Source organism: Helicoverpa armigera, chromosome 10 (assembly GCF_030705265.1).
Source record: "Helicoverpa armigera isolate CAAS_96S chromosome 10, ASM3070526v1, whole genome shotgun sequence".
NCBI classification, from domain to species: domain Eukaryota; kingdom Metazoa; phylum Arthropoda; class Insecta; order Lepidoptera; family Noctuidae; genus Helicoverpa; species Helicoverpa armigera.
Window position 1 is genome coordinate 3,537,766 of NC_087129.1, and position 24,880 is coordinate 3,562,645.

Here is a 24,880-nt window from a genome sequence, read left to right on the forward strand (position 1 = left end):
ACGTTCACTAACATTCGCTTTGTTAGTTCTGTTATGAGTCGTATTATGCAGAAACTGTACTTGACTACTAAGAATTAGATTCTGAAACTATTTAGTTTTGGGCAATATTACACAAGACACAATTCCTAAGAACAGTAGTTATGTTTGGTAGCAAAACCAGTGATTAAAATAAGTAAGACTGTAGTGTCCTATTAGAGTGAACATCTTTTTCCACAGAAATATGTTTTCGATATTCTGTACTCATTAATAATGTCATCGACATAAATGAAATAAAAAATACCGTACGTAATTAATATTGCAACTAAGATAAAACAGTAAATTGAATACGATATTCAATTAACAGTCATATTCTTTTTCTTCGAAAATAATTAACCCTTATGAGTTTCTTTAGTACTCCGTATCATGCATCGAAAATTCATTAGGTGCATACGTAATTAATATGTAATTCCTTCGCTTTTGATTTAAAACAGTCTGTATTGCAGTTTCCCTCATATAATTAATTAAATGAACAGATTCAAGTCAATAACGTTAGTACAACTTCGATTAAAAGTAAATAAAAAATGCAACATTTTAAATCTAATTAAGAGGGAGCGCTGTTTGTGTGTGTGATATGTGACTGTGTGTGTGCATAGTCAAGTGTTGCGCATTGACACAGACAGTCAACGTGTGTGTGTGTGTTAGTATTCTGCACATTTTATTTTTCTCTAGATGTTAGAAAGCTCTTCAATTGAGTAAATTACTGAAGTGTAATTAAACATTAATCAATTTTATAGTAGGTATCGTAAAGGTGCAACACAACAGCTACTTTTTAAAACTCCTCCTAACTATCCTACAAAATGCCATACAACGATGACTGGTACTGAATCTCCTATCACTCGTATTCACTTTGAAAAGACAGTGACACCCGAAATGCAAGGACCGCTTAAATCTGAATGACGGTTCTATTCGCGTTAGCGTTCCATTTGTTCAACCGTCAACTGTTTCTCTGTCACCTCACAGTAACAGACATTGAGAGTATTCGATCTATGCTACCTCAGATTGAATCGGCCTGTCTCTCTTCTTTGATTGTGGGAGTTACAGGTTTAATCACCTGGTGTGAATGATGGCATTTGATATAGATTGGTGACGACTGCTATTAAGGTGAAACTTGTGGATGTCTGAGAATCTACTCCAACTCAACTTAAAATAAACATTTTAGAGATTCTTGACGTTAAACCGACAGCTGCTTATAGTGACTGAAAGTTGTCTAAAAATGAGCTACAGTTAAGTCTATTCTTTTCGGTCCATTGAGTTAGAATAAACTGCTTGGTCCTTGTATGGGGTATGACCCCACTGACTAAAATGAATCTGGGTTTTGCGGGGGTTTTTTCCATAGTGTGTTCATACTCATTTTTGCAAAGCATATAAAACTGTAAACCCCGAACATTGTATTCACTTGCGACAGCACTAAAAAGAGCGTCAGTTTCTCTTCGATTCTGTCAATTTGAACAAACGTATCGAGCTATATTTCTTTGATGTTACCTGTATATCGTCTCCGCTGAGAGGCGCGCGCGTAACAAAGGAGTGCGCCCAGGAAGAATAGTGAAGATAACATCTCTGCGCGCCCGACCACACCCGTCACCTGCCAACAATATAGTATTTATTAAAGAAAATGTCAAATAACTTGGAGCTACATAAGTATGAAAAAAATACCTATGGTTGGTCTATTAGCGGAGGAATAATTTGTGGGAAACTACAGGTTTCCTCTATATATAGAAAGAAAGAATCCTCCTCTATATCTATATATATAAATGATATGGTTCACTGACTGATTGACTTATCTTAATGGATAATAGCATTAATATAAAGCAGAATATAATTTATATCTATCAACATTATCATGATTGATGTGTTAGAAATCACCAATGTTCGGTACATCACCTGGTACTTTTTTTATTTATTAATTTTGTACGGGTTGTGTGACCACGATACATAAGATGTCAATCTCGCGATGAGATGATGTCAGCTAATCAGAGGTGGGTGTTGTCAAGAGGAAACGACCTTTATTAGCGAGTGTCTTTAATTCACTGATCATACAAAATTAACATAAAATAAAGTAATATAAAATGTAGGTCGCGCATGAACAATGCTATGCGATGTCATCAAGATTAAATTATGTATATAAAATAAATGTACGTTCGTCCGTACATACTGCCAACACAAAAGAGAACCAACTTAATTTAAAAGTACAACTATGTCTAACACTACATAAGAATTAAGTATAAAAGCAACAACACATGTATTTATGTAAGTAAAGTGCATTGATGAATATTGGTGCTATTGTTACTATTATTAGTTATCATTAACTACACTGAAGCTAACTGTTCTGTTCATAGTTGGCGATGTAGCCTTATTCACACTTGTCACACTATATGCTTTGCGCATCACTGGTGAGAACGTCTCACTATTGTTTGAGTTGTTCTTTTGCCCCGGAGATGAGATCGGCTGATCTCTGGTCACCCTGATATTCACATCACTCTCCTGTCTTGTCATCGATGCTGCTACTCCGACCCCAGGCTCAGGAACTGATATGGTGTCACCTGAAGGTTTCCGTGTCTGTGTATTGATTCGCCATTGGTTCACTTTGTACCCCATGACAATAAGAACGATCAGAAGTACAGTACCCAAGATGCCGTAAATTATATAGTAATGCGGAGTATCATCTAGTGGGCTTTCTTCCAATTTTTGTTTCTTCAAATTGGAAATCTGTCGCTTTATTTCATGGAATTCTGCCGTGTGGTTGGTAATCTGAATGATGTCTTGTGGAGTTACAGATGTATTCAAAATGTTGTTTAATTGAGATATGTTCGGAAGTCTTTCCACAGTGGGTTGAATGAACATCTGATTCATATAGTTATGATGACTATGTATTGTAAACATATCACCTTTCAAAACACAACCTTGCCCGATGGTAATGACCCCACTACCAATTAATTGTTTAGTCACTAGGCCGTCTGGGCATAAAATGCGGACTGAGCATTCCTCGCAACACGAGAATAGCCACGAGTCTCGGGTGTGTAATTTGATCCAGTTGCATGTGCATTCCTTGATTTCAGTATGACAGTACTTATTGTCACTATTTTGTGTATATTTGATTTTACAAATGGATTCTCCCATTTTAATGTGTAAATGGGATGATTTAATGAACAGATAAATTCATTTTCAGCACGCATGGCGCACGATTGTACGTCTTGTTCTGTCATGGGTATAACTGTATCCTTATTAACATTGACTGCGATGTATTTTGATTCAGTTTGAGTATACACAGTACTGGTTCCTTTTTGCAGTGGAATAGTGATGATTCTGTCAAGTTCAAATTTATCATGGTTCAAGAGAGGAATTCTGATTTCCATTAGCAAAAGTTTGCTTGTCACCCTCGCTTTGATTTGCATTAGTCCATATAACTCTTTGCTGTTAGTCCCTGGTATTTTGAGTTCGCCGTGTATTTGACTGGCGATTATGGTGAGTTGTTGCTGAATCTGATCCGGAGACAGTAAATGTGAATTTATTCTGCCATGGTAAATGTCAGTTACGGTATCTATTAAGTCATCCTGTAAACGTTGTATGTGGGAAATTATAATATTAGCCGACATGAGTGCTGTCAACAAGGAAACTTTTTGTACCGTGGTTTGAATCTCGTTTCGAAACTGGTGCATGTCAGATGTGATACGTTGCATATGTTCAGTGATAGCGATAAAGTTTTTATTCATTACAGCTTCATTTCTTTTTATGATGTTGTTTTCTGCTTCCATTATTGACGTCTGATTTTTGAATAACGAAAATAAATGATCTTCTCTAATTTGTATAAGTTTGATGTCTTTTTCATACCTTTTGGCAAATCTTTCATCCAAGACTCCAAATAAACTATTTGCAACATACCCAACTCCATTAATCAGACCTCTTTTCTTCCTCGACGTTTGTATGTTCGTCAATAAATTGTTACGATGTGTTATTTCTTCCAACTGATGGTACAACTGTGCTGCAATAGATGTGAGCATAGGTTCCTCTCTACACGATTTGTTTATTTGCCGAAGGAAAGACTCTATGTCGACAATGCTCTGCCAATAGGAGGTCATATTATAGAAAACCACCATTTTCCATTGGTCTTGTACAATATTTATGTCAGCAATTTTGTCAAAATACAGAGAGTTCGAATTGTGCAATGACGTCACGTGTACTGTTTGTTGGAGAGAGGAGTTACGAATGTGAGCAGTAATAGAAGAGTGGTTGCGAGAAAGTTCCGCTTGATTCTTCTCGCAGCTCTTGGTTTTATTTTGTCAGATTCTTGAGTGTTGTCAGATTCTTGAGTGTTGTCAGATTTACATATCGTCTCGTCTTCCTGTACGGGAAGAGATGATAATTTAATAATTGGCCTTTTCACTGTGCCTGATTTTGTTTTTACAGTCACCACTCGCACATAACCATCTTTTCCGGGATGCAATTCCATTATTCGCCCGAGAACCCATTTTGAAGGTGGCAAGTTGTCTTCTTTTATGAGCACTATATCATTGATGCAAGGGGCCTTCTTAGGAATATTCCATTTGTATCTTGATTGCAATTGTTGTAAATAGTCTGAAGACCATTTTTTCCAGAATTGTTGATGCATATGTTCTGTTAATTGCCATCTTGTTTTTATTCCGCATGCATCATAAACTGTCAGGGGTGAAGACAAAATGTTTCCACCAGTTAAAAAATGTCCTGGTGTAAGATATTCATCTTCTGGATTTTCTGTCATAGCGTAGAGAGGTCTCGAATTTAAACAAGCTTCGATCTGAGTCAAAAGTGTCGAAAATTCCTCATACGTCAATTTTTGTTCTCCTAGAACTCTTTTAAGGTGATGCTTCATACTTTTTACGGCAGCTTCCCACAACCCACCTGCACTAGGCCACGCAGGTGAGTTGAAGTGCCAAGTTATGTTCATGTCAGCTATGTCATTTAAAAAGTGTTCATTGATCATCTGTAAGGCTTCTTGATATTCTTTCTTGATGACACGGGAAGCTCCAACAAAATTCGTCCCATTGTCACTATAAACATGTTTAGGAACGCCTCTTCTAGAACACATCCTCTTAAAGGCGGCGAGGAATGTTGGAGTGCTCAAGTCAGATACGAGCTCCAAATGTACAGCTTTGGTTGCAAAGCACACAAACACTGCGATGTATCCTTTTGTCATTTTTATCCCTCTGCCTTTATTCGCTTTCACATCCACGTGTCCAGTGAAGTCAACACCCGTGTGAGTAAACGGACGTGAAGGTGTCACTCGAGGTTCTGGTAGATTCGCCATCAATTGATTTTTTTGTACGTTACTAAATCTACAACACGTTATACAACGACGAATATGTTTTTTGACTGTTACATATCCGCTTATAATCCAAAACTTCTGTCGTAAATACATCAAGGTAAGTCTAGGACCTCCATGAAGTGTCGTTTTATGTGCCTGGTTAATAAGTAATTCTGTCAGTCTTGATGTTTTCGGAAGTATGATGGGATGTTTGGTGTCGTTTGTCAAGTTTGAATATTCCAGTCTCCCACCAACTCTCAAAATACCTTTCTTATCCAAAAACGGACTCAGTTTAAGTAGACTACTACTGCTTTTTACCGATCCTGTTCGTTGTATTTGTGCAATGTCATCATGGTACTCTTTAACTTGTGTCATCCGAATAAGTATGTTATATGCATTTTCTATTTCAGACGATGTCAGGTAATTATTGTCGTTAATTGTTGGTGACTCATACCTTGCCTTTTAGTTATACGATACCGAGTATTTGTTATGAAACGCGATACCCAAGACAAGACACGTGCCGCATGAGTAATAGAACTGTATTTTTCTAATATGTTTTCAATAACTTCATATTTTAATTGTGTAGTCATTACTTGGGGATTTCTTTTGATTTCAATCTCCGGGTCTTCTATATTTAGAGTATTTTCTTTAACGTCATCCTTTAGCCACGTAGGTCCCTTCCACCACAATGAGTGCTCTCTCAGCTGGGAAGGGTAAGGCCTCTAGTTGCACAGTCTGCTGCATTGTCAGATGATTTTGTATGTCTCCATTGTACTGCGGGAATAACGGCTGTAATTTGTTGTGTACGATTTGCCACGAACACATTCCAACGTGACGGATTCCCATGCAACCATCCAATCACCACCATGGAATCTGTCCAAGCATAAGTCTGTGCATGAATTTTATTGATTGCAAAAGTTTGTAAGACCTTTGCAACAAGTTTTGTCAATAGTAGGGCTCCACAAAGTTCTAGCCGTGGTAATGTCAGTTTCTTCTTGGCAGGCGCTAATTTTGTTTTAGCTGCTATAAGTTGTATTGTTGTCTGTTGAAACTCATGTCGGGTTTTGGCATAAATAACACATGCGTATGCCTTTTCTGAAGCATCACAAAATCCATGTATTTCGATGTCAGTTTCTGTTGTACCAATCCATCTCGGTATCTCAAGGTAGTTGATATTGTCCAAGTCATCCCTCAGTAACTTCCACTCTTCCTGGATTTCTTGAGGAACTGTATCATTCCAGCCTATTTCGGTGGACCACACGCGTTGAAATATGAGCTTTGCTTTCAATGTGACAGGCGATAACCAACCAAGTGGGTCAAAAATCTTCGATATATCAGATAACATAGTACGTTTAGTGTATGTCTCGGTTGCGCGACCTATTTTGTTTTGATATGTAAATGTGTCGGTAACCGGATTCCATCTAAGTCCAAGTGTTTTAGTAGAGTCAGCGTTCTTGAAGTCCAATACCGATGGATTTAATTGGTGTTCTGTCAAATGCATTAGTAACTCCGGCGTGTTACTCGACCATTCTCTTAAGTTAAATCCTGCTCCTTTCAACATGTCAATTACTTCCGCTTGTATATTTTTAGCCTGCTCTATGGTATGAGCGCCACTAACTAGGTCATCAACAAATAGGTCATTTTCCAAAATTTTGCCTGCAAGGGGATATTTCTGTGCGTCATCACTTGCTAACTGTTTTATCGTCCTCATTGCTAAATATGGCGCTGCTTTTGTACCATAGGTTACTGTACACAGTTGATATTCTTCCAGCGGTTTCATTAGTTGGTCCCGCCAGACAATTTTTTGCAGATGCTGCTGGTCTTCTTGAAGCATCACCATACGATACATTTTTCGCAGTCTGCCGTGAATGCAATTTTATATATTCGCCATCTCAGAAGAAGAGACAGGATATCTTGTTGGAGCTTCGGACCACATTCCATCAGATCATTCAGACTGAACCCTGATGTAGTTTTGCTCGACCCATTAAATACAACTCTAAGCTTCGTTGTAGTAGAGTCATTTTTAATCACTCCATGATGTGGAAGTATGCAGCTTACTTTTGTCTTAGTAACACACTTCTTCATGTGACCCATATTAATATACTCGTCGATAAATCGTTTATAATTGTCATATAAAGTGTCATCGTTTTGGAACCTCTTTTCCTGCTGTTTGAACTGAGCCACTGCTTGTGGTTTGCTATCTCCCAGCTTACTTTCAAACCCTTCCTTCATTGGCAACCTCACTTCATATCTTCCACTAGGTAAACGTCGTGTTGTTGTCATGAATAAATTTTCGCAGAATCGATCTTGCTGCGTAAGATTTTTCACTTCAGTGTCAGATGGAATGTCTTCTATCTCCCAATAATTGGCAATGTCTTCTATGTTATTAATGACGACATGACAATTAAATGATGGTGTAATATTTCCCGATAGAATCCACCCCATTTTTGTCTGCTGTGCAATGGGTTCTTGTGGAGAACCTTTTACGAGTCCATTCATTATTATTTCTGAATATATTTTTGCATCTAATAAAACGTCAATCGGCTTCGATATGTTAAATTCCGGATCTGCAAGTGGAAGGTTATTGATATGCTTGTAATGAGCAGTATCAAATGAATTGTTCGGCAAATGATTAATCATTTTGGCATAATCAGAACATCAGTATTAAATGTATAATCGTCATGAATCGATTTGCACTGAAGGTTAATTTTCCCTTTACATTTGTTTGATAAAGTACCGACGCCAGAGATCGTACCGTCAAAGTGACGTCTGGGTAATCCTAGTCTTTGTGCCGCATTCTCTGTAATCAAGGATATTTGTGAACCCTGGTCGAGAAGCGCTGTCAATTTAATATATTGTCCGTCTTTGCATAACACATGCATTTGAACCGATGGGAGTAATATCTCGTTACTGATGTCCGCTAAGTGATGAACAGTTTGCTGACGCATCTGTTGCTGTTTTCTTGGTGTGAATAGCTTGGTAGAATTTGAGGTCACATCGGGGTTGACGCATGCTTCATGCAATAATGTATTGTGTGCTGCGTTGCATTCTTTACAGCGTTTTGTGGAATTGCAGATATTTTTTTCGTGCACAAATAAACAATTTTTGCACACATTATATTTCGAAACTGTTGCCAATTTAACTTCTGGTGACATAGATTCAAATTTGCTGCATTGGTATAACGCATGGTTGGTATTGCACAATACACAATGAAATACGCTAGATGTTCTAGTAAATGCTGTTTTCTTCCCAGGCACATATGATGATTTTTCCTTGTAAGCAAATGATTTAGAATAACCTGGGTTATTCATTGTTGATGTGTTCTTGTCATGTTTCTTTACAGGTTCCAAGGCTGTAAATTTAGCCTCTAAGAATGCAATAGCTTCCTCAAATACTGGTAATTTACGAGGTTCTTTCCTACTTTCCATGTAATCGCTGTATGTGTGCGTGTCAAACTTTTTTATCAGCAGATGAACCAGGATAGGATCCCACGTCGTGGTGTCAATTCCTAAATTATGGATGGCGTGAATGCATTCCATAGTAGTATCATGTAATCTTCTCAACTCGTAAGAATTTTGTTTCTGTATATTAGGTTGATTAAGAAATATTTCAATTTGTTTGGTGAATAAAATTTGCTGATTGTTATATCTGTGGTTGAGAATTTCCCAAGCGGTGTCATAATTTTCGGCTGATACATGTAGATGTTGCACTAAACGTTCAGCTTCTCCCTTTAGTTTACCCTTAAGATGTTGCATCTTCTGAGCCTTTGTTAGTAGCTTATTGTCATGTATACCACCTTTAAACAGATCGAGAAAGGTAGGCCATTGATTGTAATTTCCCGTGAAGACAGGTACCTCCAACTGTGGGGTAGAATGTTGCAGATGTATAGCGGACGACAGCTTGTTGCTTAATTCCCGTTTACTCTTTTAAATTTGGTTTCGTACTCAGTATATTCCTTTTCATAGAACATATCTGACCCTTCAACTATGTTGTCAATTTTCCAATGCAGAGTGTCAATGTTATTCCATCTCAATTGCAGGTTACGTAATTCATCTTCTATTTCCCATTTGTTACTCAACTGCTCCATCTCAAGGTTTTGGATATACCGCTTGAACGCCTTAAAATTCGTTTTCTGTTCAATGATTAAAGCATTGAGCTTTTCATCTGGTTGCGTACCTTTGTTTTCCTGTCCGCGGTACGAAGTCAACAAGTGAAGTACTTCTTCATACGTACGCTTAGTGTCATCATAGATGTTCTTGACGAAATATTCACTCGTAATATCATCATATTCGACAAGTTTCTGATGATTCATTTCAAATTCACCCCAAAGATTGTGTAGGGTATTCACTCTCGAGGTTATATACTCTGGAGACTTCCTGCCCGCACCATCTTTTTTAAAGTTGATTTTTATAGTCTGGATTGTGGAAATAATATCCTTTGACGAGTATAAAGAGTTTGCGCTTCCATCTCGATTGTCAGGAAAACTTGTCAAATACCGAAGTAAGAAAAACTTGTCAAATACCGAAGTACAAAAAATAAATGGAACGATCTTACTTGAGATTGTCCAGATGAGAAGGAGATACTTATGGCTGAGATGCTCGATCACTCTTCACACCAGCTGGTGCCAGGCCTGAAGTTGCTGTCAGAAATCACCGTTCACAGATGTGAGCTGCGTCAGTCAATAAGAGTCTGCTGTTGACTCAATATGAATGTCACGGCACTGTACTTTAATGTCACGGCACTGCACTTTTACTGTCACTCTCCTGATTTAAATGTCATTTGCCAGGAGCCACGATGTCACTTGTCAATGTTCGTCAAAAACGCGGTTCGCGATGTCTCGAAGGACCAAAATGTACGGGTTGTGTGACCACGATACATAAGATGTCAATCTCGCGATGAGATGATGTCAGCTAATCAGAGGTGGGTGTTGTCAAGAGGAAACGACCTTTATTAGCGAGTGTCTTTAATTCACTGATCATACAAAATTAACATAAAATAAAGTAATATAAAATGTAGGTCGCGCATGAACAATGCTATGCGATGTCATCAAGATTAAATTATGTATATAAAATAAATGTACGTTCGTCCGTACAAATTTAATTCAGGTATCCAATAGACAATGTAATGTAAAACTTATGAGGTTATTTCGTAAAGAAGTACTCATTTTTAATGTATACTTAACTACCCGCTTCTTACGCGTAGTTGTCGTTTACAGCCCAGTATATGAGTTTTTTTACGACAGAACGAGGTAAAATATTCAGTTTACAAGGTTTCTAAGAAAAAACAGTCAAGTTCAAAAGGCATCGTAAAGGCTACCGAGCCACAGACTATAAAAATAGCAAACATAGTTAAGGCTTGCAGGCCGTAGTCAGCGTTCACGACTTCATTACACTGAGCACACTGCAAACACATTCTACTCTGTGGTCCTAGCGAAATAGCTTTACAATTTTACTGCTAGGTACACATTTTTTTTTACAAATATATACCAATGTATAAATCAATGTAGGAATACCTATATTTTTTACACATTCCTTATATATAAATTGGATTAACACTGGTATTAAAAAATATATTTGATCATGAAGGATCCATTAGTAGAAAGTTATAACGCAGTTCGATGAAATACAGTAATAACATACAGTAATCTAATTCCTAATTTTAAGTAAACAAAATAAATGTTTACGTTCACCCCCGCTTGTCAAGCAAATATAAATCGTATGCCATATAAAATACGACACAATAAAAACGAGCAACCCTAATTGGAATGCTGGCGTAAACGGAAACTTTAAAGATCATCAAGTTTGCACCTGACGGGGCGTAAAGTTCGCCATGAGAGTTGACGAGTACGGTGTCCATAAAGTGCACATACTGCGGACATAACTTGGCAAAGGTGAAGCTGATTGCCTGACTTGCTAAAATACGTCGAACGTGTAGATGGACAGTCCTCATTACCATCAAAAGCATAGCTACCGTCAACAAGGTATTTTTAGAGCCCAATATGAAACTACAATCTGTTTAACATGAAACTGTTCTGACGATTTTCAAAAAGAGAACCCAATGGAATGACATGTCATTTCACATCGGTGGTTTAGCAACAATTTTTAGAACGACATTTAATGGCCAACTTTAGTTTTAACCAAACTACAAACACAGTTAGTGTTGAGTTTCAAAAGCTGTTCTCTTGATTGCAGCCATTTATATTGGAATAAAAATACCGTGTATACAAACTCGTTGTCACAGACTAAAAACAGGAATAGCTTTTTAGCTGCGTCCAGTACCAAAAAGTCCAAACGACTCCGAAGTTTGTTTTTCGAATAGGTCAACGAAAAAGTATAATCAGATTATTCTCAGTAGAGCTATAAACAGAATGTCGTTTTGGAAAACGCTTGCTCGACACACGATTTCCATCAAATCGTATATTTTTTATGTCGAGCATAAAATTAATTTCAGCCGGAGATGCAGGAGCGACGGAGCACAAAATACTGGCGCAAAACCACAGCTATTATTACTCGACTGACACACTGCCGTAAAAAGCAATAAACTACAATGGTGCTGTTATTTTCTTTTCTGTTTTCAGTCACTGTTTTCTTCAATATATTGCTTAGTAAAAGTATTTTTGTGTCAGAGACTACATTCCGTTGCTACGTTTTTCTTGATACTAATTGTTTTTCTGGATACTTAGAACTAAGTGTTTCACAAAGAAAGTTCTACATACAACTTGTTAAAAGACATTATACTGAAATCATACTACATATAAGTGTCAGCGTTCAATATTCCTTAATCAATTATGCCATAAAGCCTGAACGGGTTGTCTTTGGCATTCAGACTGTAGAAGCCTTAGACAGAACATAGTAAGATAGAAAAGTTTACCCTTGTAATATGCAGGATCGCGATTGAATTCGTAGCGGAAAGTCAGTTTTTGCTAAAATAGGACGTTCTAAAATATTCGGAGAAAAGTTTTGCTGTGAGAGAGCTTGTTACGAAAAGGAATTGGTATCGTAAAACGTGTGCAGAGTACCTAGCCCTGAACTTGCGTCTTCCTTATAAACTGTACAAATTCCAAGTGACTGCTTCCTAATCCAATAATGAATAATGAACTCTTCTTGATACTAACAATCACTAAACTGTATACCTCTTTGTTTTAAAATATCAAATTCATTTGAATCGAAATAGCACATAATATTTTAAGCGCACTTTGAAAGCATTTGCATGTTTTTACAACCAACTTCAACTACTGACGAGTTAAATTAATGACCTAATATGATCTTCTAGTGTGGGTGGATATAGACAGACCATTTGTGTTATGAAAACTTATTTTTATGGATGAAAATATAACCACTAACCACCATCTGGCTTTGTAGTTGTGTCGATAAAAACTATTTTTACAAAGCACACAAAAAGTTCGTACGTGTTACCAATCTGAATTCTAATAAAAATTGCTCGTACAGCAAAAAACTTTAAAATATAATGCAGTATTCGAATGGAAACAGCGAACGAATGAAATGTCGAACAAAATATGCGGTTGAAGCGAACAAAATCACAACGGATACTGTCATACACAGCGTGTTGTTTTCGAACACAAAACGTTTAATATCTGGAATGAATATTAACCGAATGTCATTCGATACGACATATTTGGTCGAATCACAGTTTTGACGGCGTATCAAATCTCTCACCACAAAATGTTTAGTCTACCTAATCTAATATTTTTCTAGCATGCAGAAAAAGCCTTTCAGGGAAGATACGACAGCAAATAAGGCTACTTTTAATAAAGGATGCAGCGTCCAAAATTGGTTTAATGACGACCGAATTTAATCATGCTTCCATTAAACCTTTTTAAGCCGAGCCTTTTAGCGGAAAATATGTCGATAAATATCTTTTCGAGTGTATTGTTAGAAGGAAGACAAAGGAAAATCCCAAATCATGGTGAATATATTTTTGGGATTCGCGATTGGGTACATGTGTAAGTCCATAATTGGTGAGTTGTTGCTATGGCATTACGGCCGCCATAGTAACCCCGACATGATCTCTACTGGAGCAGATACATTATATGTCTATTTTTGGGTTGCCGTGACGATTTCATTCTTATAATCCTGAGAGAGTGTCTACCTTTTGATGTGAGGATAACTAGGGGTCAAGTCACACTGAGTGTACGCAGCGAAGGAGTGCTTTGTGGATGCAAAATATTCATCAGGATTTTAACCGTTATTTACTGAAGGAGAGAGTCCAAATTTATTTGCGTTTCTAGGATAGTTAGCGAGGTGCCGCTTGGAACATCGTCGCTACGTGAAACTTGAAGTGACTAGATAAAAGAGTCACCATGGAACTGCCCGCATTGCAGCTGACAGCTGCAAGGTAGTGCTCGGGCCACTGTGACCGATAAGAATTAAAATGCATTCAAACTTTAACAAAGGAATATTTTGGAAAAGCTCTTTTTTGCAATTTGTCTATATTGTGACTGACTTTTAAACAAGATATGAAGCCTTCACGGGTAATAAATAACCCTTCCTTTGCGATATAATTATAAACAGCACCAACATATTTATTCTCAGAAACGCGAAGTATTTTTAGACGACACGATTCACTTACAAAAGGCACATCTGGCTCAAACCGCTTCAAACGTAGTTTCAAAGACTACATCACTTATGATAGACACTTGGAAGCTACACGTAGGTATAAAATATACTCACCGCCTCAGTATGAATGGGATGTACGGCGAACAAGATGGCGGCGACGAAACTCGCGAACTCCGGCAGGAACATTGCGCACACCCTGTAACAGAGTAACTGGGTCACTGGATGGATAAACAGGTTGACTGTACTGTGTCGCGGTCTTCTAATGTTACTATGTTTTTGCGAACTATGTTTACTGATGTTTTGCTGTGTTATTAGCAATCAAGGATGTGTATGGCCGGTGTCAGTTACAAATGCAAGGGATGGGTAGTCGAGGTTAGAGCGAAATTACGAGAAAATGTATCGTAACGTATGTGTATGTGGTGTTGAGGGAAACTATTGTATGAAAATATCATATAAACGTTTTGCGGTTTCGACTGGTTTGTTGTTTTATTGGTTACCACTACTATTTTTTAAATGTTTGTATATTTTATTGGCTACATTCACGGGTCTCTCTAGTGGCTTGTTTTTTATTTATAACGGTATTTTTTATTATTGCATGTAACTGTTCAGGTAGGTACTTTAGCTCTTGTAAACATGGAGCAAATAACAAGCTTCCGAAGACTATGTGGTAAAAAAATAAATCGCTGCCTTACCAGCACAGACTCTCAAAACATAAAATAACGAAAATAATAAAAAACTTAAAAATAAGAACTGCATAATAACTCTAGATAGCGAATAATTGTCACATAAGTACTGGATAATTGTTAAAATGAAATGTATGATGACTCTACCACCTTTTGAAGAGTACAGGTGTAGTACAATGTTATATTCAAAACATACACAATGAAACCGCATCCAACATCCCCCAAAAATCCCCTTTGTTGAACAATGTTCCACTTTATTTTCAATAGTCAACAGTGGCCGTACCCACTCACTCACATCCGAATAAAACCTTAAAAATGTTTGAAAAGGTAATTGCTAGCGTTTCCAGCGCTTTATTTCTATTGGATAAGCAGCGTTGAGCCGTGAAAACTTTTGTGGTTTCATTTTGCACGCACGCTCGCGCGTCAGACCCGCTAAACTTTTAATAGACGGATTTTTATATTTACTTCTATAAACAAAACTTTAATGACTTGTTTGAAACGGATTAGTATAGCGACGCAGAGTAAACTTTGATTAGAAATCACCTTTCTGCTACTTTCTGCAGCTTTGTTACGAAAAAGGGTTTAATAAAATTATATAGCCTTGTTAGCCCAGCCCTTCTTTGAAGTTGTTGAAGTTCTGGTAATTCAGAATAGCGCTAGTTGGACTAGTGCCAATGAGCATGATTTGTATAGGTATACATTTTGCGCCCTTTACTTCATTGAAATAATGCATATCCTCATATTATCCTTTATACTTAGTAGAGCTCAAGGTGAAGAAGCCATCTTAAGACCCAAACTGCCATCAAAAACCTATGACAGAAGTGATATCCGATAGAAGCCAAGTTAATGTCGAATGTCACTTAGCAATATCACCGGGGACCGGTGATGTAATGTCCTCTCAGAAGCGAACGGAGTAAATTAGGCGTCATAAATTGGCCACCCATCACATTGACGGTTTGGTCGCCACCATAATTTAATCACACGGATCGAACGATCATGTCATTATCTTTACGGCGCACAGCTTCCAAACGTTTATTTAGGTAATTTGACGTTCGAGATAAATTGGAGCCGCTAACAGTAAATTAAACCAAAGTAAATATTGTACTGTATTTATAGGAACACAAAATACATTGTAGCCTTTGCGGATACGAAATTGAGAAAGTTATAACAGAAACAGAACAGGTAATAACAACAGACCGCCAGGGACTGTCAACTGAGTTATCAACACCACTTTAAAATTGAGTCGACAATTTTTACCAGCGTCTGCGCTGTCTCGTGAAATATATAGCGCGGTACGTACGTCCTGCCCGTGTGAATTGTGGAAGTCGAATAACAATAATTGGGCAAGTTTGTCCGGTGGCGCCGCGCGGCGTGCAACCGCAACTTTGCCGCAGAGGTGGAACAACGACTAATTGAGACTAACGCGCAAAGGTGCTCCGCCGGCTAACTTCTGCCGGAATTAAGGCTCTCGTTAGTGACTTTTTGCGAATCTGACGAAATCTCTTGCGAAGTTGGTGAAAAAACATTTATGACTAGTTTGTTCGAGAAGCGCGCACCTAATGAGCTACCCTCAATCGATACGCCTTTGACGGTGACGATAGTGGCTTGTTTCGTAATTGTGACGTTCTGTTTTATGTTCGTTTCGTTTTATATCGAAAGTTTTAATGAAACTACTTGAAGACGTTATACGAGATGGCGTACAAGTGACTTAGTGCGCATAATGTGCACCGTAAAAACTTTAATCATATTTTTGATGCGAGGCTTCATTTCAGGTTTATGGGGTCGTATTTACACGATATGCACGTGATATACGAGTAAATTATGATCTATTGAGCTGCAAATGTTCACGTAAATAAGTTCATTAACATTTGAAAGGCCTAAATTAATGTAGATCCGATGTATTCAATATTTAGAATTAAACTAGCAGAGGTATTATACATTCGGGATCGCGTTCTTTTGTTAATCATTGAATAATGTATGGATACTAATGAGAGAATAAATGTAATATGCCTGCAAATTTTATTTAGGAAATTAGTGGTAAATACGATGGTTTAATTCAAAGTTCTATGTTTGCACATTTTAGGATAATTTGATGATGGAATTATTTATGATAAAGAGCATTAGAGCTGACTAAATAAATAGATTATAATTAACTTCACACGAGTCTCTGATATGTAGGTACTATATAACCTACGTACAAAAATCGTGCGTTGTCTAACACTAATTACATTAACTTTATTCAATAGTAGTTTTATTCTGACAAAGATTGAAGAGTATTAAAATAAATTGTACTTTAACGAGACCTTTCATGCCACGGTCACGTCATAATTGACAAAGATTTTCTCGCCTTACTCTAGAAATTCTTCAAGCGTCAATGAGGCATGGCACTCGACTTTACTGATCCTTTTATCGATAAAATGTTGATCACTCTGAATATCGATTACGATAAAAATGTTCACGTAGGGTCACCTTGTTTGAAGTTTGTCGCGCCGCTGACGTAGCGGCAAACAGCTCGTGTAGCACTTTCGTAGCGCTGCGTAGCGCTATCGTAGCGATTATTAATAAGTACTCTGCTACGCTTTATGTCGTAGTCATAGGAATTTTGTATCGAGACAACATTTTGTAATTTATTTGAACGCACGCGCGTTCTGACGTGTTGAATGATTTGATTACCTTAAAAACAACGTACGGCGGTTATTTCAAGAAAAAAATATGTATGATATCGTAGGTAATAAAATTGGTAAGGCCAACATTCATTTAAAAAACACATTCACTTTAATTACCATTTCCAATTAAAACTAACCCTAGGTACCAATAAATTGCAAAATGAACCTGTCAAGTTGCAAACGATATTATCAGCGCGGCTCAACTATTATATAATTACAAGTGGGGTGGATTACTTAACGATAGCTATTTCGTACGTAATGGGGTGTCTATGGGATATCGCGTGCAACATGCTGTGAGGGTTATTAAGTGCAGAAAGTGTAAGTATATGTGATTCACTGCAAATGCGTTTTATGCACGGAGTAAGGAAAGAGCGGATATGCCATAAGGCAGGTAGGTCAGGCGCCTTCTTCTAGGTCAACTACGTATGATGGGCGTGATCAAAACTATCAGTTTCTAGTGAATTAACGAGGCTTTCGGGTTCCTATCAATAATTGGTCTTGATTAATTGGAGATTTGGGTTAATAAATAGACGGGTTCCAAAAAAAGGTGTATGATAGCCAGTAGCATTCCTCGTCCCCCGCTCACTCACGCTTTGGCGCGCTACTTTCTTAGGAGATTTTCCGTTAAATCACCTCCGCTCGTCTTTTGTTCTCCATGGTTTTATGTCAGTCATGGTGGGGTGACAAGGGAACTAGTATTACTAGGTCGGGGGTTCGGATGAGCTGTGGTTTACACTGGGAAAGGGTGCAAGGGTGTAAGGCAGTTACACGATTGGAATATTATGATAATCGCTGTTCTAATTTAGTCATCTGAATATCAATGGTTATTAAAGTGAAAGAATAAAAAAAAAATGCAAATTAAAGTACATAATAGACACACGTCTTATTTTAAACAATGTAAGTAAAGTATATAAAATGTATGTAATAATAAAATTATGTATTGATCGGAAACTAAATGAAAAAATACCATGTGAATAATAAAAGCGACATTAATTTATCATCTTTGGTCACGGGCTCAATTTACGGAATCATGCAATATTTTATGGTACACAAAATGTAAATTTATCATGTTTGTGGACTTATTTATGCGTGTGACATGTACCAAAAACTGTGATGTAAAACGTACATGCATACGGAAAAATGGTATAATGACTTAAATAACTGAATGACTTAAACATTCTTCCTGCCTTCGTTAAATGTTATGTACAACAACAATACCTTTTTGCAGTGCATCAATTATTTCTATAATTAACCTGCCAGGTTCAGTGAGATATGTAACTCAAAGATTTCCAATAACAAAGGGTACGTCTATCATCAGGCAACGCAAATCGCGTGAGAAACGGAAAACACGTGTGATTGGTTAGAGCCGATGCGTTATCACATTTTCTTTGTTGGCAAGGTAATTGGATTATTTAGTTTTCAAGTGCCATTTTGTATTCTTGATACAGTGTAAAAGTCGTGGTAGACTAGTAGGTAAAGCACGATTCGATTGATCGTGACCAATGCAACTTTTCTAAGTACTTTCTAAGTATATCTTAGACACTGGTAAAAAGGTGAAGGAAAACATCTCGAGGAAGCCTGGACTACATATATAGTCTGAAATCACCAACCCGCATTGAGCAAGCGTGGTGATTGACACTCAATCCTTCTCCGTGTGAGAGGAGGCCTGTGCCCAGCAGTGGGACGATAAAAAGGCTCTAACAACAACAAGCGCCCCATTTGTAATGGTGATATAGTAGGGGAAAAACTAAGCTAAAAAAATATATTAAGAGAAATTTGTTTTCTTATAACTCGAATAATAAAAAAACAGTTATTAATTATTTTTATCAATAGACCTAAATTTGCCTACCTACAGGCTACACGTGATAGCTATGGAAAATTTACCATTTATTGATAAACACGAGCTTCCACTCCTTAATTGGATAATGATTAAATATAATAAATCCTTTTCATTATACTTGATCGCCCCCGCCTGTATTAAGCACAAAATATGTACAAATTAAGTTCACTAAGAGCCTTATACCTTAGTTGAACAGACATGGTCCAGGAAATAATTTAAAATACTTTGAGACATTTACCGTCGTACCACAAACATTTTTAAACGTCATTTTAACACTTGTCTAATAAAATTACAGATTATGACGTTGAATAAGGTCCATTTTGCAGCCACATTTTTTTAGACAAGTGTTTGACACATGTTTAAGTTTTTGTAGTAAGACAATTAACATTTATTTCTTTTATTGGAATGTGATGACCACGATTTCAAGGAAACATAAATGGATGAATTATTTTCTGTTTATTATAGTAGTATAGAAGTATTTCTTCTTTAACAACGGCAACTTTTACCTTACTATACCATACCATTTAAATTGGTTTTTGATGTTGATCGCTGTTTGATGGTTATGTAATTACAGCAATTTGCTTATTGTATGTATTACAAATTGCACTTTTCAAAAATAATCCAAGAAGAATGCAATTTTGAAATAATTAGTTTTGTGAATAAAATTTTCAGATCGAAATTGCTTAGGTACTACATGTTGCAGTCTGTCAAGTCATTTGATACACAGAGATCTACCATAGCATGATTGTTTGCATATATTTCATGAATAAATTGTTTGCAAATGAATATTCATGCCAAAACAGATGTGTGTTTTCTTGTCTCACATCTTTATCATTTCTTACTTATTTAAATAAGTTACAGAAATTCCTCATTTTCCAATATGTATTTCACACACTAGAGACTATTGTGACTATACCTACCTCTCTCGAATTTTAGACCATAGTTAATCATCAGGCACTAAAAGCTAAAAGCTGACTAACAAATTTACGTCAATATACAACTCGCTAACGAATAGTTAATACTTTTGATATACAAACTATTTCTCCGTAACTCTCAATTTGGCAGAAATAGAGCTGTGCTTTAGCCGAATATTTTGTACTATTTTTTCGGCTTACCAAAGCTTTTGGCAACCACCTCTGGCTCGGGGTGCGTGGAATGATATTTCAGTTAGTTCGTAGAATACAGTTTGGAATTTTTAAATGAATAGATATAACGTTTGAGATTGCATATTTGTATTGATATGGGATTTTAAAGTGTTGTAATATAAGTTTTTATTGTAGCTACAAAATATCCGATAATTTGTGATGTGATATTACGTAAAAAATAAATTTAAACGGAAAAATCCTGACAATCAAAAGTGTAGAAAATTCTCATGCTGGTAAAATATGGGTTACATATTCAAATATATTTTATCAGAAAAGTAAAAAAACATAATTATCCTTACTAACACACCAAGTCACCGCAAACAACATTTCCTAGAAACTTAATTAAGATTCATGGAACTACGTTTTTAAATAAAACGCAACACTAGAATAAGACTGAGTACTTACAAAGCTTTTTATAGTTATTTTATGTACTTCGAATGAATTGAAAAATACTTGACGCGGCATGAAAGGCGTTCCGTCCTATTGAACGCTATTTATTAAAATAACACCTAGAATCGTGAATGTGGGACGAGGATCCGAACTATGTGCACTGAATAAAAGCCTGTATGTTCTCTATTTACGTACCTACATTTTTGTATGTATTTGTTTTGCTTGAATAAGTATTTGGTCATAGCGTATATCATTTAGGTTCACAGGGAAAAGTGTCGTAAGATACCTACATGCTTTTTTGTTCATGAATGAGTCACTGAATATTGTACACTTTATGTGCTACATCGCAAAAATAATATACTTTATTTGGTATCAAAACAAACACACCAATTTTTTTTTAAATTATAAAAAATATTTTGAAAAATGATACCGTACGTGATTTGTCACTGTTGGTCGTGGGACACAAATTCAAATTAACGACAGATACTGGCGAAAAAGTGGATGTTCATCACTTTCACGCACACCCTTCAACCTCCTTTGACAAATGAAGTGTTAGCCTAACGGCTCGTTTATCTTGCTCTCGAAGTGAGACGGAAAAATATGGCACACATATCAGAAATATCAAAAAATGTATCTTAGATTTGTTCCTAAGAATGATATTCGAAGTTAACACTATCATTCTTGAAAATAGTGCCATGCCTTAAGTATATGAATATTGCCGATGCAAAAATGAAAATGATGTAGGGACGAGAGTACACCTTAATCTACAAAGATTCATAAACGAGTCAACAGAAACAATGACAAACAAATCCTTGTATACCAACATTACCAAAGCAAAGAGCGAAGCATCGTCGATAATTAAGCGTCATTCGTCATCGTAGCCGGCGGAACTCTCAACAATCAGGGATCGGCCGACACACATATCGGCCTAATTGGCAGCAGGCGTGGGCCGCCAAACGCTCCGTGTAACCACACAGCAATCCATCAAACAGACATAATGTATTCATTGGCCATGTCACCAAACCGCATGTACCACATCACCAGAAAAATACGGAAGCAATAAACAATATGTACCCGTAATGGAACCCCGGGGATCGCAAATCGTCGCAGCCGTTTTGTCTTCGTCATATAACTTTTACTGCTCTTATATTTTTCTATTTATTGCGCTCTTCTGTTTGTTCTTAGTTTTATCTCCGGCGACGATTTATGTGTGTGTTGTATGGCTGGGAGCGGTTACAGGTTAACGGCGGACGGGTTGTGACGTCACGTACTTACTTCAAATGTCTGAATTATCTCGGTGGCGTGCTCGGTTATGTAGCATACTTCCTTGCCAAGATATATTTTATAACGAAACCTACTGCGACTACGTATATTTTTAGACTTACATTTAGTACTAACGAATATGACATTTATTTTTATAGAAGAGGAATTTTATATAATGTTTCAGAAAATTATTTAAATCAAGTTCAGAGAACCGAAAAATGATAAAACATGCCGATATAAAGACTTTACACTAAAAAGTTTCAGTGTTAATAAAACTGAGTGAAAGCAAATATGCGTATGCAAATGTGTTCAACAGCAAAACGTACCTAACGTTTAGGTTTTTTACGGTTTTGCCAAATAGGGGGTGCTGTTAGGGTAACTTTTTTGTCCTTCCATCTGTTTGATTACATTTTGCTCCCATCCGCAGCGTTCACTCGGTTGCTCCACGATTCGTTTTTCATTGAACCACAGTTACATTACGAGCCCGGAGCGACGCCTCCACACTCAAACGATAATTACGCATCTAGGGAGTTTTAATTAATAAATGGCTTAATTATTCCTGAATAACGATACACTCGCATTATGAGTAAATTAATTACTAAATGTAATTAATTACTCGCATGGAATAAGACAAAACGCCGGCGCCGCAAGTAACTGTATGACAGGAGATGTACGGATACTATGAAAAACTAATTTAACTCGGCGGTAAAAAGTTTTGCGCTCTCCGGTGCCTCTCTCGCTCCATTACGTTATGAATGGCCCAAACAGCCTTCGTGTCTTACGTAACAAATTCTCTTGTTTGCCTATTCCTTTACTTTGGCTCAAGTTGCTTTCATTATTATTCCGGCGAGAGTTTAACGGTTATATCTAACTTTCGCGAATATTTCATTAATTAATATTAACGTTATTAACTCTACCTACTGTTTTTCTAGGTAATTGCTCTGTGCTCCTGTTTCCCAGTTGTATCACTTTTATCTCTCTGAGCTGTTTTGTTATACAAAGTACTGCAATACACGGGGTATACGTGTCTTGCATCTACAGGATGTGTAACGCAGGTAAACGCAAGAAGTTTTATATTACAACATGCATTACTTTCAAATTAGGGTTTCCGCATGCGAACAGCAGCGAGCCATGAATTCGAAAGTAATTCCATTATAAGTTTGAAGTTGAACATTTTCGAGTTGCAAATAATGTGGCAGCCTAAAATTTCCGCTTGATACTCTAATATGATTGGAGTGAGCGCCGCACTAAGCACATTAAAAACTTTTGAGTGGCGTAAACAAGTTGATGTCGTCATATTGTATTGCGCGCAGGTTTCCTAGTTTGCTGCAATGGCCGGTATTGAACGTTCTGAATCGTCCCCGAGTCAGAACTTCAGCGGATTAGAATGATGTTCGTGCTTCGTTACCCGGTTATTGTCGGGTCTGAATGCGTCATTTGCGCGTGAATTTTAACACCTCCTGAACACCGTGAAGGGTATAGGCTGTAGTGCTCCGTCCCCACGACCCGCACTAAGCCGAAATGGACAGAAATACCGACGATATTTGCCGCCAGTCGCTATGTTAAGAGCGGTCGGATATTTTTGGAATGTCGGCACATTTTGGATGGAACTACTCTAGTCTACGGCAATATTTGGTTATGGTTTTATACATCCGCAAGGCACATATATTGTTCCTATATGTTTTGTGTTTTACATAAGGTTCCTTCATTGTATAGGTACCTACTCATATTCCCCTACTCGTAGGCAATTGCTTCACACAAAAGCGAACCTTCTCAAAATCCGGAACCGCTGCGGACTTGAGCTAAAACTTTTCCTTTCACTTGGAGTTCGCTATCGAATTGTAACAGTTTCCATGGGTTTGTTATCAAAGGGAAGTTGTAAATACACATGTACAAACGGGGACCACAGCGATGTTCCGTAACTTGTCCGCCGGACTAGAATAATAATGAGTGCTCGAAAATCGTTAATAGGATTATGTTGGCAAATTGGATATTGAGCATAAGCCGGGCTAAGTTCGCGGTGGACAGCAAGTATCCGTAATTAGCAGTAACTAAGGGGATCGGGCGCACGGGTGGCTGATTAAAACTGGCTTAACTGGAGCAGTTGGTGGCCTCGGCACCGCGGCCGATGCCGCTGCAAGCCTGACCCAAATCCTATAACTACTTATTAATGGTAACAGCACCGGCATTCTATTACACTTCTGTTTAAAAGCAATAACAACCAAATCAAATGTGTATTGCGAGCTCGTTTACACTCATTAATTATGTATTTTAGTGTTTCAGTTAACTTTGATGCGATCTTAATTGTAGGTCGTTTGTTTCTTCGGCTCTCTGTTGCCATACCAGAGGATTGAGGTCAATACGGATTTCATTAAAAATATATTCTTTGGATTCCGATATCCCTCTGCTAAAAAAATACCACTATTTCAATATTCAGACTGGAAATACAAACGGTGAAAAGATTTTTAAGGGAACATGTCCGTGTATCAATCAGAATCGTACGTCAGCACACAGCAGTGCGTGCAATATTCGCGTGCCAGGATAACGAGCAGCCTTGCAAAATAAAATCATCGACGCGACCGAGATTCACACCACCCTTTCTTCAACCCCACACTGCGAGCGCTAACTCAATTCCGCCGTGTAAAAATTAATTAAAATTCACTCGTAAACAACTTTAAACCAGCCGATCAGGGGTTTATTGTGTTGAATAATTAAACAAGCCACGCCCACTTCGGCTCATACAGCTTATAGAGTCCTCACCATTCAAAGTTTTGCCATTCAATTATCAATTAGAAGTTAACAATGCCGGTCAACTCTGATTGGACTTCAGTATTAATCAATGTTACGTCACCGTGTGAGCCAGTTATGGATTACTTAGAAATACAGTTTACGTAAATGTTTGTATTGATCCACCTATTTTAAAGGACTGAAATATTCAGTGTAAGAGGACTTGAATTCTCTATTTCGTTTTAGATATGTAGCATGAACAAAAATAGTGCA

General features: G+C 37.3%; 1 protein-coding gene across 1 annotated transcript in view; it reads right to left on the bottom strand.

Annotated features, from left to right (window-relative positions):
• LOC110371814 (protein O-mannosyl-transferase Tmtc3) overlaps positions 1–24,880 on the bottom strand; it is a 123,734-nt gene that overhangs the window by 6,333 nt on the left and 92,521 nt on the right. The window contains exons 3-4 of the mRNA XM_021328214.3: positions 14,008–14,089; positions 1,522–1,621 (exon numbers count right to left, since the gene is read on the bottom strand). Of these exons, the coding sequence (XP_021183889.2) occupies positions 1,522–1,621; positions 14,008–14,089 (182 nt within the window). The remainder of the gene's footprint in view (positions 1–1,521; positions 1,622–14,007; positions 14,090–24,880) is intronic.